Source organism: Leucopleurus acutus, assembly GCF_964270905.1.
Source record: "Leucopleurus acutus genome assembly, chromosome: 8".
In the NCBI taxonomy this organism is placed as follows: Eukaryota; Metazoa; Chordata; class Mammalia; order Artiodactyla; family Delphinidae; genus Leucopleurus; species Leucopleurus acutus.
Genome location: NC_139151.1, coordinates 40,039,328 through 40,053,000, shown reverse-complemented (window position 1 = coordinate 40,053,000; position 13,673 = coordinate 40,039,328). Strand labels below are relative to the sequence as shown.

At 47.1% G+C, this 13,673-nt stretch overlaps 1 protein-coding gene across 1 annotated transcript in view; it reads left to right on the top strand.

The window, feature by feature from the left end:
• The window catches only part of PANX1 (pannexin 1), a gene marked incomplete at both ends in the record, with an annotated part of 34,478 nt that extends 23,071 nt beyond the window's left edge, over positions 1-11,407 (top strand). Inside the window, 3 exons of the mRNA XM_082844417.1 lie at positions 9,249-9,472; positions 10,112-10,770; positions 11,328-11,407. Of these exons, the coding sequence (XP_082700543.1) occupies positions 9,249-9,472; positions 10,112-10,770; positions 11,328-11,407 (963 nt within the window). The remainder of the gene's footprint in view (positions 1-9,248; positions 9,473-10,111; positions 10,771-11,327) is intronic.
• Between the last annotated feature and the right edge of the window lie 2,266 nt (positions 11,408-13,673).

The following is a 13,673-nucleotide window of genomic DNA, read 5'->3' as shown; positions in this document are numbered from 1 at the left end:
GGGGGAGCCCACTGTTGACCCAGGAGGTCCTTAATTCAGGGTGGACGTGGAGATGTGTGTCGTCTTCCCATATCTTTACTCCTCACTCTGTCTGTGCTTCCGTCATGTAAAAACCCGCCTCCTTAGATTAGTTCTTCGTTCTCGACACCGAGCTACATCATCCCCACCCCCTCATTCATTCAGGACTTTGGTGAGAGTTCATTACCCTAGGGTGCATCCTCCCAGATACACATCTGATGCACCATTCTCTGTCTCCAAGGACTTTCACCCCCTTGCCACTTGTCACCGTTCCGGTGGCTGCCTCGCTACGTTAGGACATCCCACTCCCTACTGCCACCTCCTGCCATACAAGGCCCTCCCCCACCCCCTTCAGAGCAGACAGAAGCTCAGACACGAGAACACCCTCAGCTCCCTGCCGTCACACGTCCCTGCTGTCCCCATGCAGCACGAGCCTCCTCTGTCCTTTTGGTGAATGGACGAGGCCCCTTCTCCCGAACGAAGCTGCTCTCCTGTGTGACCCACTGTGCTCTGGATCCCCCTCCCCATCTTTCCCCTCTGCATCCTCAACCCGTCCCTTCTCGCAGGCTCTCTTCCCACTGACATTTTAGCATGTCCGTCTCCACCAAACTGGTCTCGCCCAGGGTCACCTACGACCTCCCTGTTGCTAAGTTAATTCTCACTCGCAGGGGCTTACGCTACTTGGCTTCTCTCTGACATCCAGTCTGGTGGACCACGCCCTCCTGCAGATGCTCTCTTGACTCTCCGGTTAGAGTCTCCCTTTGTCCATCTCTGAGAAGTTGGAGTTCTGTCCGAGGCCACCTCCTCTGCACCCCCTCCCTGGACCATTTCATGTCCCTGGTTTCAGTTTCTTTCCATGGGCTGTTCACAGCCAGGTCTTTGTCTCCAGCCCAGCCTTCTCTCTCTCTCTCTCTTTTTTTTTGTTTGCGGTACGTGGGCCTCTCACTGTTGTGGCCTCTCCCGTTGCAGAGCACAGGCTCCGGACGCGCAGGCTCAGCGGCCATGGCTCACGGGCCCAGCCGCTCCGCGGCATGTGGGATCCTCCCGGACCGGGGCACGAACCCGTGTCCCCTGCATCGGCAGGCGGACTCTCAACCACTGCGCCACCAGGGAAGCCCCCAGCCTTCTCTCTTGAGCTCCAGATCCACACACCCAGCTGAACCCTGAACTTGAACACTTGAAGGTCTGGCACGCGACTCCGGCACAGCTTGTCCAGAGCTGAACTTCTGTTTCCTGCCTGTCCCCACTGTGACCTCTAGCTCAATTAATGACACCACCAGCCACCCTGTTACATCAGCCCGAAGTCTGAGGGCCATTCTGACTCTCTCTCCATCCCCACATCCTGTCAGTCACTGAGCCCCATCGGGTCTGTCTTCATAAGGAGCTCTTAAACTCTTCATCCTTCTTCCCAGCCCCTAGGGCAGCGGCCGTCCTCTTGCCCATCTTGCCGCTGTCATTCCTACTCTCCTTCTACCCCTTTCCACATAAGCACAGGTGTTCTTTTTTGCCTGACTGTCATTTCCCTAAACAAAACCCTCCAGTGTCCCTATGAAATGTCTTTATTTGTTTAAAAAAACAAAACAAAGCTATTCTGGCTAACAAGGTTCAGTCTCCCTCTGGCCCTTGTGAACCGCCGCAGCCTCACTTCCAAATCCGGTGAACTCCTAATGCATTTTCCCAGTCTCAGCTTAAATATCATTTCCACCTAGAAGCTTCCTCTAAACCTCTAGACTGAGGGTTGTTGCCGGTTCAGACTGCTTCGAGGGCCAGGTGGGCCAATGTGAAGCATCCAGGAATAACACTGTGGGCCTGCTGTGTAGACAGTAGACTGCATGCCCTGCCTCAGACATTCAGATCCTAGAAATGGGCCACTGGCCAAGCAGAATATCAACTGCACTCCACGCTGGTCTGTGTTGCGTGGGTGTGTATTCCCAGAGCAGCCTGTACTTTTCCTGGAATCACCCTGGGATATGGTCCTTACTTGCCTTAATTCTCCTTAATTGATTCTTTATTTCCAAGACTCTAAGTTCCACGCAGGCGGAGGCCATGACGTGTCTTGTTCATCACTCTACCCTGAGAGCAATGCACAGTCCACAGTGGGCGATCAGGACACACATATGGAAGGGAGGAGAGGAATGAGGCAGCTTGCAGGTCATGATCAGAGCCAGACTTAGGTCTCTAGGAGCATTCTGACTGGTGCTCACCATGAGGGGGTTAGAGGCACAGGGTTTATGTGAACACTTCTCAACGCACTTCCGATGCCAGAGTTAAAACCAGGAGACCCAAATTCCCCTCCCCAAAGAAGTTTCTCAGTGTAATATTGAAGTAGGTATTGGTGTAGTTTATGGCAGTGGTATAATTCATGCTGTCATCCCTCCCCACCTACTTCTTTCATTTCTCCTGCCCTGTTTCTCCTCCCTTTCTCTCCCGCTCCCTTTATTTCTAGTAGCCTCTAGTATCTCTGAGGAGTCGTCTCCGGTGGAAATATGGGTGCATTCACGGGGCCAGCAGGTGGCACTCTAGGACTGTTTGACAACCGGCCTTTTTTGGGTGTTCTGGTCTCTTTGTTCAAGTTCATAAAGTAAGCAACTGTTAGGCAAGAATTTTTTCTGAAACAGAAAAGCCAGTTTTTGACTGAAAAACAAAAAACAACAAGAAAATAAAATGAACAGAGTTGTCAAATCTTGCTGTATTTCCTTTAAGTGGATTCACAGAAACTTAGTTGCAGGGGTTCTCTGAGGCTTCCAGACCAGAGTTTTTCAAACCTTAGCATTATCTGTGTGAAAACACAGGGTCCTAGGCCCCATCCAGAACACAAGTTGGAACCTGTGGGGTTAAGGCCAGGAATGTGGTTTTTTATCTACTTTTTAGGAGAGTCTGCTTCTGCTGGGCCAGCTTGGGTTCCAGTGTAGACACCACTCATCTAAACCAGGGTTTCCCAAACTCTGTGTGCACGCAGATCACCTGGAGATCTTATTGAAATATAGACTCAGATTCATCAGGTCTGATGGGGGCCTGCATTCTGCATTTCTAACAAGCTCCCAGGTGATACTGAGGGTGCTTGTCTGTGGACCACTCTTTGCAAAGCAAAGGTCCAGGGCAGGGGCTGGCAAACTGACATACACGCTCCGGCCAAATCCAGCCCGTCACCCATTTCTGCAGATAGTTTTATTGGAATACAGCCATGCCCATTCATTTACACATTATTACTTGTGTCTGCTTTTATACTATGACTGAGTTGCCTAGTTGTGACAGAGGCCCTATGGTTCACAGGCATTTCCCGTCTGGCCCTTGCGGGAAAAGGTTTGCCCATCCCTGATCTAGAGCTCGGAAGCCCTCCCAGATGATCCAGTGAAAGAGAACTCCCTGCCTCGTACGACAGTCCGTATCATGTTCGTACAGATCTTTAGGAAGGTTTTTCCTTGCTTCCTTGTAACTTGGTTCTAATTCTCTTGACAGGAGTCTTTTCTTCTTTCACACACAAATGCTCTGCTTGCCATCTTCTCTTTGACAGGTCTCTCCTCCTGTTAGGTCCCTTCCAGAATGTCACCCAGCACGAAGCCTGCTGCCTTGGGTGTCTTCCCTTGAGTGCAGAATAGAATGACATGCCCCCTTAATTCTCTCTCCTCTGTAAACTGCCCATGGAATGCATCAGCCTTTCTGGGGAGCTCTTCAGTCATTGGACTTCCCACAATTGAGGTTATCTTTAAATGCACCACTATCCAAACAGCATGCATTCAAGAACCCACATCTTTCACGAATCCTTATATGTCGCTTCCCCTATGGAATTTGTTCTCGGTTTACCTGCTTCCCGCTAACTGACCCTTAAACGTTAGGGTCTCACGTCCTCCCTGGTTCTCTTGTCTTCTTCTCCGTGTTCTCCTTGGACGATCCCAGCCATGTTCTTGGCTTTGACCATCTATAACCTACAAAATCCAGAGTTGCGAGGATGGCCAGGTTGTCTTCTTTTTTTTAGTTATGTAGACACACCTCCACCAGGGCAGTGCCTTAACTACACCTCCACCACCCCTGCCTTAACTACAGGTATCTCGCGTTCAGACTCTCATCTTCTCAGGTCTGCCTCACTCCCCTCTGCTGTGAATCTTTTCCTCCTTGTTACTTTATTTCAACTACTGGTACCACCACCCATGCCCTCATGTAAGCCAGAAACCCAGGATTAGCCTTAGTTCTTCCCCTTTTCCATCCATCACTTCCAACTGGGCACTGGAAGGTATGTTCCCCCTCTGTGTAGTCTCAAGTCTGTCTTCCTCTCCCCACTGCTGCTGCCTTAGTTAATGCTTATCACTTACCCCCTCTTTGCTGCAGGAAGCTCCTGCCTCGTCTTTCCTCTCCAGTGTCTTCCTTTCTCCACGGCTGTAATAATCTTTCTAAAATAAATTCCCATCATGCCCTCCACCGGCGGCTTCCCGTACTGTGGGAGCTTCATAATAAGGTCCCTGCTTCCCCTTTGTATGAGTTTCCTAGGACTGCCGTGACAAATGACCACAAACTCAGTAGCTTGAAAGAACAGAAATGTCTTCTCTCCTAGATTTGGAAATCAGGGTGTCAGCAGAGTCGGTTCCTTCTGTGGGGCTCAGAGGGGAGGGTCCATTGCATGCCTGTCTGCTAGTTTCTGGTGGTGGCCGGCAGTCCTTGGCGTTCCTTGCCTTGTAGAAGCATCGCTCCAGTCTCTGCCTCTGTCTTCACGTGGCGTCTCCCCTGTGTGTCTCTGTGTGCTTAGAGGGATACCAGTCACTGGATTAGGGTCCACCTTAAGTTAGTATGACCTCATCTTCGCTAGTTACATCTGCAAAAACTCTATGTCCAGACAGTGTCGTATACTGAGGTTCGGGGTGGACATGAGTGTTTCAACCTACTACACACCCTTCCAGCCTCAGCTCTTACTACTTCCTCAGCTGTGGGCTTGCTCATTTACTTTGGTGCCCAGGATGGGTGAGAATTCACCAGGTAGACAAGGAGAAAGAATTCTAGACAGAGGAAAGAGGATATCTGAAGGGCCACAGAGAGCTGAGTGTTAACATAATAGTGCTTTTTTCTTTTGGCTTCATTGGGTCTTTGTTGCTGTGCACGGGCTTTCTCTAGTTGCGGCGAGCAGGGGCTACTCTTCGTTGTGGTGTGCGGGCTTCTCGTTGCAGTGGCTTCTCTTGTTGTGGAGCGTGGGCTCTAGGTCTGCGGGCTTCAGTAATTGTGGCACATGGGCTCAGTAGTTGTGGCTCGCAGGTTCTAGAGCACAGGCTCAGTAGTTGTGGTGCATGGGCTTAGTTGCTCGGCGGCATGTGGGATCTTCCCTGACCAGGGCTCGAACCCGTATTGCTTGCATTGGCAGGCGGATTCTTAACCACTGCACCACCAGGGAAGTCCCCATAATAGTGCTTTATGGGTTCTTTGTTGTTGTTGTTTTGCCTCACTGTACTTTAAGACATAGCTCAGATGTTACCTCTTTTACAAAGCCTTGCCTCACCTCCCCAAGGACATCTCTATTCCCTCAGTACTACATATTTTGTGATCATCACTTTTACGTTTTGATTATTTAATTATTAGCTGGTATTCCCACCTGACCTGTGTGGTCCTGGGGCAAACTGTGCACTTCCTCTTTGGGGCCATGCTCCCAGCCCACCGCCTAGTACCTGGCAAGTGCCCAGGAGATGTTTTTGAATGAATTTACCCATCTGCATTTAATCCCATAAGACATGATCACATCCATTTCACGGGAGGAGTCACTCAGTCCTAATTGGATGTTCCTTTGCCTTAGATGAGCTAGAGGGGATTTGAACATGGAGGGAGGCTGGGGCGGGTCCCCTCCAAGGTCCCTGCCATCTGGAGGGTCTGTTGTTCTAACTACAACCCTTTCCAGAAACAAAACAAGATTTTAAGGCAGATAAAAAAAGAGACTTTTCAGTCTCTTTTCAGAGACTGAAAAGTGTACCAAGTTCTTGGTTTCACCTTGCTATGAGAAGCTTCACCAACTTTGGAATAGCTCAGCACTAACTAACATGGGCATCGTACAGAATCATGCAGTCATAGCTTTGAAAGATGCTGAGCATCTCGGAACTCATTGGGAGTAGACAGAGCTTAGAAACAAAGCCGTTCCCATCCAGCAGAAGTACTCGTAAGGCTCGGTAGTTTTTCCATGTTCCTTATTTGGACAAAAGGATTTTAAAGACTATAATTTAATGCTTTTTTTTTGGATTCTGATTTCATTTGAATTCATTTTAAAGCCATCTTGCTGCAGATTCACTGCAAATCACCTTTTTATTTTTGATGAAAAAGAAAAAAGAGGTTTAACTCTGGAGAAAAACTAAGAAACGGGGCATTCAACTACATTCCCCTAGAGGTGATCAAGGTACAAGGATATTTTAGAAGAAAGCAAACACCTTCAAACATTCATGTAATACCTTTAAACATTCATTTATCAGATTTCAGTGAGCTGTGTTGAACTGTTCATTGGTGCTAATTATTACACCGTGTTGGCATGTTAGAAAAATTGCTGCAGACTGTAAACAGTCACTTCCTACTTCACAAGAACAGTTCGAGATGAAATACTATTATGCAAATAGCTTTGAACCAAAAGTGACTTATACACATATTCCACAGTCCCCAGTTAGAAATAGTGTTCCCTCTGTGGTTCCCAAAGGAAATGTCTGGTTCTTTCCGTTATGGAAGCAGCACAAACTCTACGTCACGCAGTTAAATTTTTATACTAATGAGCACCCTTCAGAGTGACTAGGATCGAAGGAACACTGCGTTTCAGTGTAGCCAACTATGAGTTATGTAGCCAAAACGCAGCTAATCATAGCCTGTTGTGTGTGTCATTGTGTAGCAGCTCTTTGCAAATTGGATTAATAGTTGTTTGGGTTTTTTTGTTTGTTTGTTTTTGCGGTATGTGGACCTCTCACTGTTGCGGCCTCTCCCGTTGCGGAGCACAGGCTCTGGACACGCAGGCTCAGCGGCCATGGCTCACGGGCCCAGCCTCTCCGCGGCATGTGGGATCTTCCCGGACCGGGGCACGAACCCATGTCCCCTGCATCGGCAGGCAGACTCTCAACCACTGCGCCACCAGGGAAGCCCGGATTAATAGTTTTGAGGACCCCATCCCATGCCAGAACCCCAAAGGGAAGCAGCTGCGTTGGTGAGGGCTTTGCGGAGTTTCTGAGCCATTTGTGCTATTTCTCTTGCCCTTGGGGCAGGGATTCCTAAAGTGGGCTCCATGATAGCATCAGGAAGTCCACGAACTAGGATAAGAAAACACAGGGCAGCTTTATTTTTTATGTACCTCAAGCTAAAACTTAACATTAAAAAATATGTAAGTAGGCAAGAATCTATAGTGGTATTAGTGCCATGTGTGACTGTCACCAACAGAAATCGCAGCTATCTTAGAGTATTTTTTACTCTTCCTCACTTCAGAGTTACTGTGTTGTTGGACCATCTGTTAGATCCCATTAAATGTGTTGACAGTGACGCACATACAAATTTGTCTTTTAATGTTGTGACAGCTGTATATCAACATCATCCATTTCCTTTGCGAATTTATGTGTTCTTTTATGCATTTAAAAACGTTATTCTTCATGAAAAACAAGGAAAGACTGAGGAGCTGTCACAGAACCAAGGTGTCTAGGGAGACGTGACAACAAAATGCAATGCATACCCTGGATGGGATCTTGAAACAGAAAGAAGACAATAATGAGAACACTGGAGAAATCCAAATAAAAGCCTGAAATGTAGCTAGTGGTAATGTGCCAACGATGGTTCCTTCGTCTTGACAAGTGCGCCATGGAGATGTCCGATGTCAACAGAGGGGAAAACTGGATGAGGGTTATTCGAGAACGTGCTGGACCATCTTTGCAACTTTTCTGTACATCTGATCTATAGGGAGAGTCACACTCTTACTTGGTCTGCTGCCGGCTCCCAGAGAGGTCGGGGTGGGAGTTTTGTGTCAATTCAAGGCCATCGTAGCCTCTTCCTGTTACAGCTCTGAGCAGCTGTGGAGAGAGACCAGTCCAAAGGTAGGGAGGAGTTTTCCAGAGAAGTAAAATAATTTGCAGTGTATTATGGTGAAAGAGGCATGGTTTTGGGATCAGAAAGGTCAAGCTTCATATTCTGTCTCTATCACCAGCTTCGTGCTCTGTGGCCAGAAACTGCTCAGGGCGTCTTCTTTGCAGAGTGAGGCCATCGGCAACGGCTTTGCCAGGGTCACTGTGAGGACTGAAGATAACGTGCTCACTCAGTAGCCTTTCCGTTGGTTTTAGCTACTGTGTTTTAGTGCCTACGACGTGCCAGGCACCATGCAAAGCATTTTTCGTAAATTATCAAATTTAATCTTTATAACACCTGTATCACGCGACCATTTGATAGATAGGAAAACTGAGGTCAGAGGCTCAGCAACTTCTCTGCGAAGACCACTCAGCTGAGTTTAGTGTCAGATCTGTTCTGGCTGCAGCTTCCTGCGTCTTCTCTGAGGCTAAGCCTTTCCTTACCGCCCTGCGGACCTGGTTACTGGATGCACTTCGCTCTCTCTGACTTCTGAATCCCCTCTCATTTCTTTTGAATGTACATCGAGATCGGGTGGCTCCCCTCATGACTGTCACCCATTGTGGTTGGCTTCTCCAGGCTTGAGATTAGCTGGCTGTAAAATGAGGATGTTGGGTGGTCCTCACGGTCTGTCCACTATGGAAGTCTGTTCTGCATTTTGTGAATTTTTACCTGCTTATTTCAGCTGTTTCATGGGGTGATTACAGGATCACTGAAGCCAACATTTTTCTAATTTGTTTTGAGCAACGTTATGCATTTCTGTCATTCTCCCAAATTCCAGAGAGGAAAACAACAGAGTTCTAAAAGCCTTGGTGACCTCCTAAAACCATAGCAATTAAAAAAAAAAAGAAGAAGAACCCAGAGGCCACTGTGACATTTACATGTTCCTTAATTGCGATTTTTGTCAAGGGATTATTCTAAAGGACAGGGGAATAATTTTATTTTTTTGTTTCCTTCTGTAATTAGGGAGGAGACACCATGTGTCACCATGTAGCTGCCAATGATTTCAAATTAAAGTCTATCGAAGTGGAGGGGAAAGGTAGTTACCAGTGTCACGTATTACCTGGACAGGTGAATTTAGCCATAAGAAGTAGTTGTTGGAGAAAACCGCTAGCAGTGCTTAACATGGTTACTTCAGGGGGTGGTCTGTTGATCCCGTGATTCGCTCTCTTATTTTTCAGTTTTTCCCCTACATCCTGTTACTGGTGGCGATCCTGCTGTACCTTCCCTCCCTGTTCTGGCGTTTCGCAGCTGTTCCTCATCTTTGCTCAGATTTGAAATTTATCATGGAAGAACTTGACAAAGTTTACAACCGTGCAATTAGAGCTGCAAAGAGCGTGCGTGACCTTGACTTGAGAGACGGTGCCTGCCCAGCTCAAGAAGTTAATGAGAACCTGGGGCAAAGGTAACTTAGCCCCCAGCCGCTGGCCCATCAGGATTTGGGAGTATGAGTTAGCAGCCCTGCTCTTGCCCATCTGGGCTTAGGGTTCTCACTACCAGTACATGGGGAGCTGTCATCCACCTGGTGACCCCCTTTGAGAGCCAGGAAGGCCCACTGCCCCAAATCTCACCCTCACCTGTCTGCCCCAGCACCTGTCGTCACATCAAGAGTTCTTCCCGTGGGGCTTCCCTGGTGGCGCAGTGGTTGAGAGTCCGCCTGCCGATGCAGGGGACACGGGTTCGTGCCCCGGTCCGGGAAGATCCCACATGCCGCGGAGCGGCTGGACCCGTGAGCCATGGCCACTGAGCCTGCGCGTCCGGAGCCTGTGCTCTGCAGTGGGAGAGGCCACAGCAGTGAGAGGCCTGCGTACCGCAAAAAAAAAAAAAAAAGATTAAGCGGGGGAAAGTGATTTATTATTGCTTTTCCTTTTTTTTAAAAAAAAAAAAAAAAACCTGATTTTATTCCCTGGTACTCTAGTGAAGTTACAGGTAGAGAAGTACGGGAGGGAAGGCATTGGAGATTTTCGGTGTGATACTGTTGAATGTGTTTCTATTTGACAGTCTTGGTTAAGGGTTTAAATTATTTTTATTTGTTTCTTTTCAGTTTGTGGGAGATATCGGAAAGCCACTTCAAGTACCCAATTGTGGAGCAGTACTTAAAGACAAAGAAAAACTCCAAAAATTTAATTGTCAAGTACATCAGCTGTCGGGTGCTGTCACTCAGCATTATACTGTTAGCAGGCGCCTACCTGGGCTATTACTTTAGCCTCTCCTCCCTCTCGGATGAGTTCATCTGCAACATCAAATCTGGCATCCTGAAAAATGACAGCACTGTCCCCGATCGATTCCAGTGCAAACTCATTGCCGTCGGCGTCTTCCAGTTGCTCAGTTTCATCAACCTCGTGGTGTACGTCGTGCTGGCTCCTCTGGTGGTCTACACGCTGTTTGTTCCATTCCGACAGAAGACGGATGTTCTCAAAGTGTATGAAATCCTGCCCACTTTTGATGTTCTGCATTTCAAGTCGGAAGGGTACAACGACTTGAGCCTCTACATTCTTTTCTTGGAGGAGAATATTAGTGAACTCAAGTCGTACAAGTGTCTTAAGGTTCTGGAGAATATTAAAAGCAGTTGTCAGGGCATTGACCCCATGCTTCTCCTGACAAACCTCGGCATGATCAAGATGGACGTGGTTGATGGCAAAAATCCTGAGCCCGTGCAGATGATGGCAGAGGAGCAGGGGGACCAGACGGCAGATCTCAAAGGTAGGCGTAGCTCTCAGGGTGGAAGCTGCGGAAGCCCACGGAGCACCTCTGCAGCCGCCTTTTATGAATGACCGACAGTCTTTACCCCTGCCCACCGTTGTTAAACCGTTTTCCTGGTGTGGTTTTAGGTGAAACCCCTCAGTGCTGGGAGAGAGAGGGGAAAGCATTGGTGCTGCCCCAGATTTCCAAAGGAAAGCATCTGTGCTTTCTCTGGGCTGTGCTGTCTTCCTTCTCCTCATTCTCTGTCTTTCTCATACTCCATCTCTTGCTCAAGCATTCTTCTCTGATGTCATTCTTGCTAATTTTTGTCTTGTTTTACCGGCTTTTCTCCCTATACTGCCGATCGTCTTGTCTGTCACTCTCCAACGCTTACAAAAGGGACTGACAGTTTATTGATTTAACTGTCGCCCTGACCCAACTTCTGCTGCTCTGCAACGAGGCTAAGATTAACTGGGTAAGGCAAAGACCAGGAGGTAGATTTATAGCAGAAGTTCATTAGCGCCGATGGGTCCTGCCGAGGGACTTCCGTCATAAATGCTTGTTTTCCATTTTGACAGATTTGAATGGACACAGTGGAACGAAAATAAATAACGGAGAGCAGAATGCTCGACAGAGGCTTCTGGATACTTCTTGCTGACGATTTTTTTCCCGTGAACTTCAGATCAGCGACCTGGGCAACATGGGATTCATTTTGGCTGAAGAACCTCTGGCAGGTACCCAGCTGGTTCGCAGTAGATGGTTCTCAGCAGAGATACTGGGTATGTCTTACTGAGTCCCTGGTGAAAACGATGGTCAACAAAACGTTGTGGAGGATGGTTCGTGAGCTTCCTACGAGACAACGTGGAGACAAGTAAGCCACAGCAAACGTAGATGTGTATGTCATCATCAGACGGAAAGTGGAAAGACTAATCCTAGTAAGAGTAAGAGACCTTTTAGTGCCTCAGAGAAAAACACCTTTATGTACAGATGGTGCAACGAGCCTCAGAGCTACTGGAAAGCAAGGACTTTGGGATCCAGTCACTTTGGAAGAGGTTGTCTGCAGGGAAGTCCTCTGTGGTCAAAAGCATTTGAGACAGGATGTTACTTAAACAAATTCACAGAACACAGAAGGCTTAAAGTGAGGGACGTTTTGCCTATTACGATCAGAACGTATAAATGACATCTGCCACATGGGTGTGCTTGGAGCCAGAACAACTTCGCAGTTTATTTATATTTAAGAACATCTTTTAAAAATTCATTTAAATTTAGAATCGTGTGATGTCAAAATTGAAGCCATTTGGGAAGAACATTCTAGCATTGATGGGGAATTATAGAATAAATGTTACAAATGGGTATATAGTGTATCACCCAAGCATTGTTTCATAAACATTTAAGGCTGACCCAGAATATCAAAACCCTTTTTCCAATTCTGATCATGTAAATAGATCCTAACTATGTTTACATTTTATACAAAATTCTTAAAAATGACACCTGTGGGGCTTCCCTGGTGGTGCAGTGGTTGAGAGTCCGCCTGCCGATGCAGGGGACACGGGTTCGTGCCCCGGTCCGGGAGGATCCCACATGCCGCGGAGCGGCTGGGCCCGTGAGCCATGGCCGCTGAGCCTGCGCGTCCAGAGCCTGTTGCTCCGCAACGGGAGAGGCCACAACAGTGAGAGGCCCGCGTACCGCCAAAAAAAAAAAAAAAAAAGACATCTGTGGACCTCCCTGTTTTTATTCTTAGAAAGTTAATACATTGCTAGTGAATAATCCTCAGGAGCTTCAAAGTTTATGGATGGCTCTTAGGGACAGTTGTTTACCTGATCTAATTACATAAGCTGCTCTCCACCTTTCAGAATATTCACAAAAGCAGATTTTATTTATGCTTCTGTGATGGTTTCTGAGATGGAAAGCTAATGATAAATATCCAGGATGCAATCAGTGTTTTAAATTATTCTTACTGCATAATATTTATTACCATTGAATAATAGTGTGACTTAGAAATGTCAGTAACCTAATTCATCAATTTTTCTGCATTTTTATATCACTATATCTGAGATATTATATTGCAGTTCTCTACACTGGTTTCTTTTTATAATTTGAAAATTTTCTGAAATATATTTTTCTGTGCTATCCTTTTTTTTTTTTTCAAAAACCTCAACTTCTTTATAGATAGCCCCTAATTTATAGTTTGAAGTGGTAAAAATAGGTACATTATTTTAGGGGACCAGGGACTCTCTAAGCCCTGTCACATATAATTCTTTAATTAGAGCCCTTAACCTCTGCATCCCCCCATCCCTACTCTCTGAGTTCCAATAACATCAGTGATATCCCGGACATCACGCTAGTGACCGGCTATAAGGATGTGAATAAGGCAGGTCCTCATCTTTGAGGAGTTTAGAGACTAATAAAAGGCAGTGAAGACAGAGGCAGGTGTCTAGAGGAAGAGTGACTACACTGAAGGCCCTTCCAGAAAACTCCCAGCAAATGCTCTGTGTTCTCAGGAGACACCATATTGTTCTTCTCTTTCCCATCATTTCTGTAGCTGATGGTTTCGAGAGTCTAGTTACAGTTCTTCCCAGAGGTTCTTGAGCCACGTATCCCCCAGGCTGAAGCTTAAACAAAACAATAACACAGACTGATTTTGAACAGAAAGTGCTCCAATCACCTTTTGTACCTTACTTGCAGGGTTTGGGGAACCCAGGCCTTGGGGTACGTGATGCTGTCCATGAAGAGTCATGGCACTGAGTCTGATGTGGATGTCTGGTCATACATTTTGGCTTGAGAAAAAGTGTTATTAGGAAAGTTAACTCCTCCATCCACTGCTGGCTTAGAGGGAGGACTCCGTTTGAGGTGGCAGATTTCCAAGGATGAGGAGTCATCATTGCTTTACAAAAGGGGGCAGACAGACCCTCAGTGACCACCGC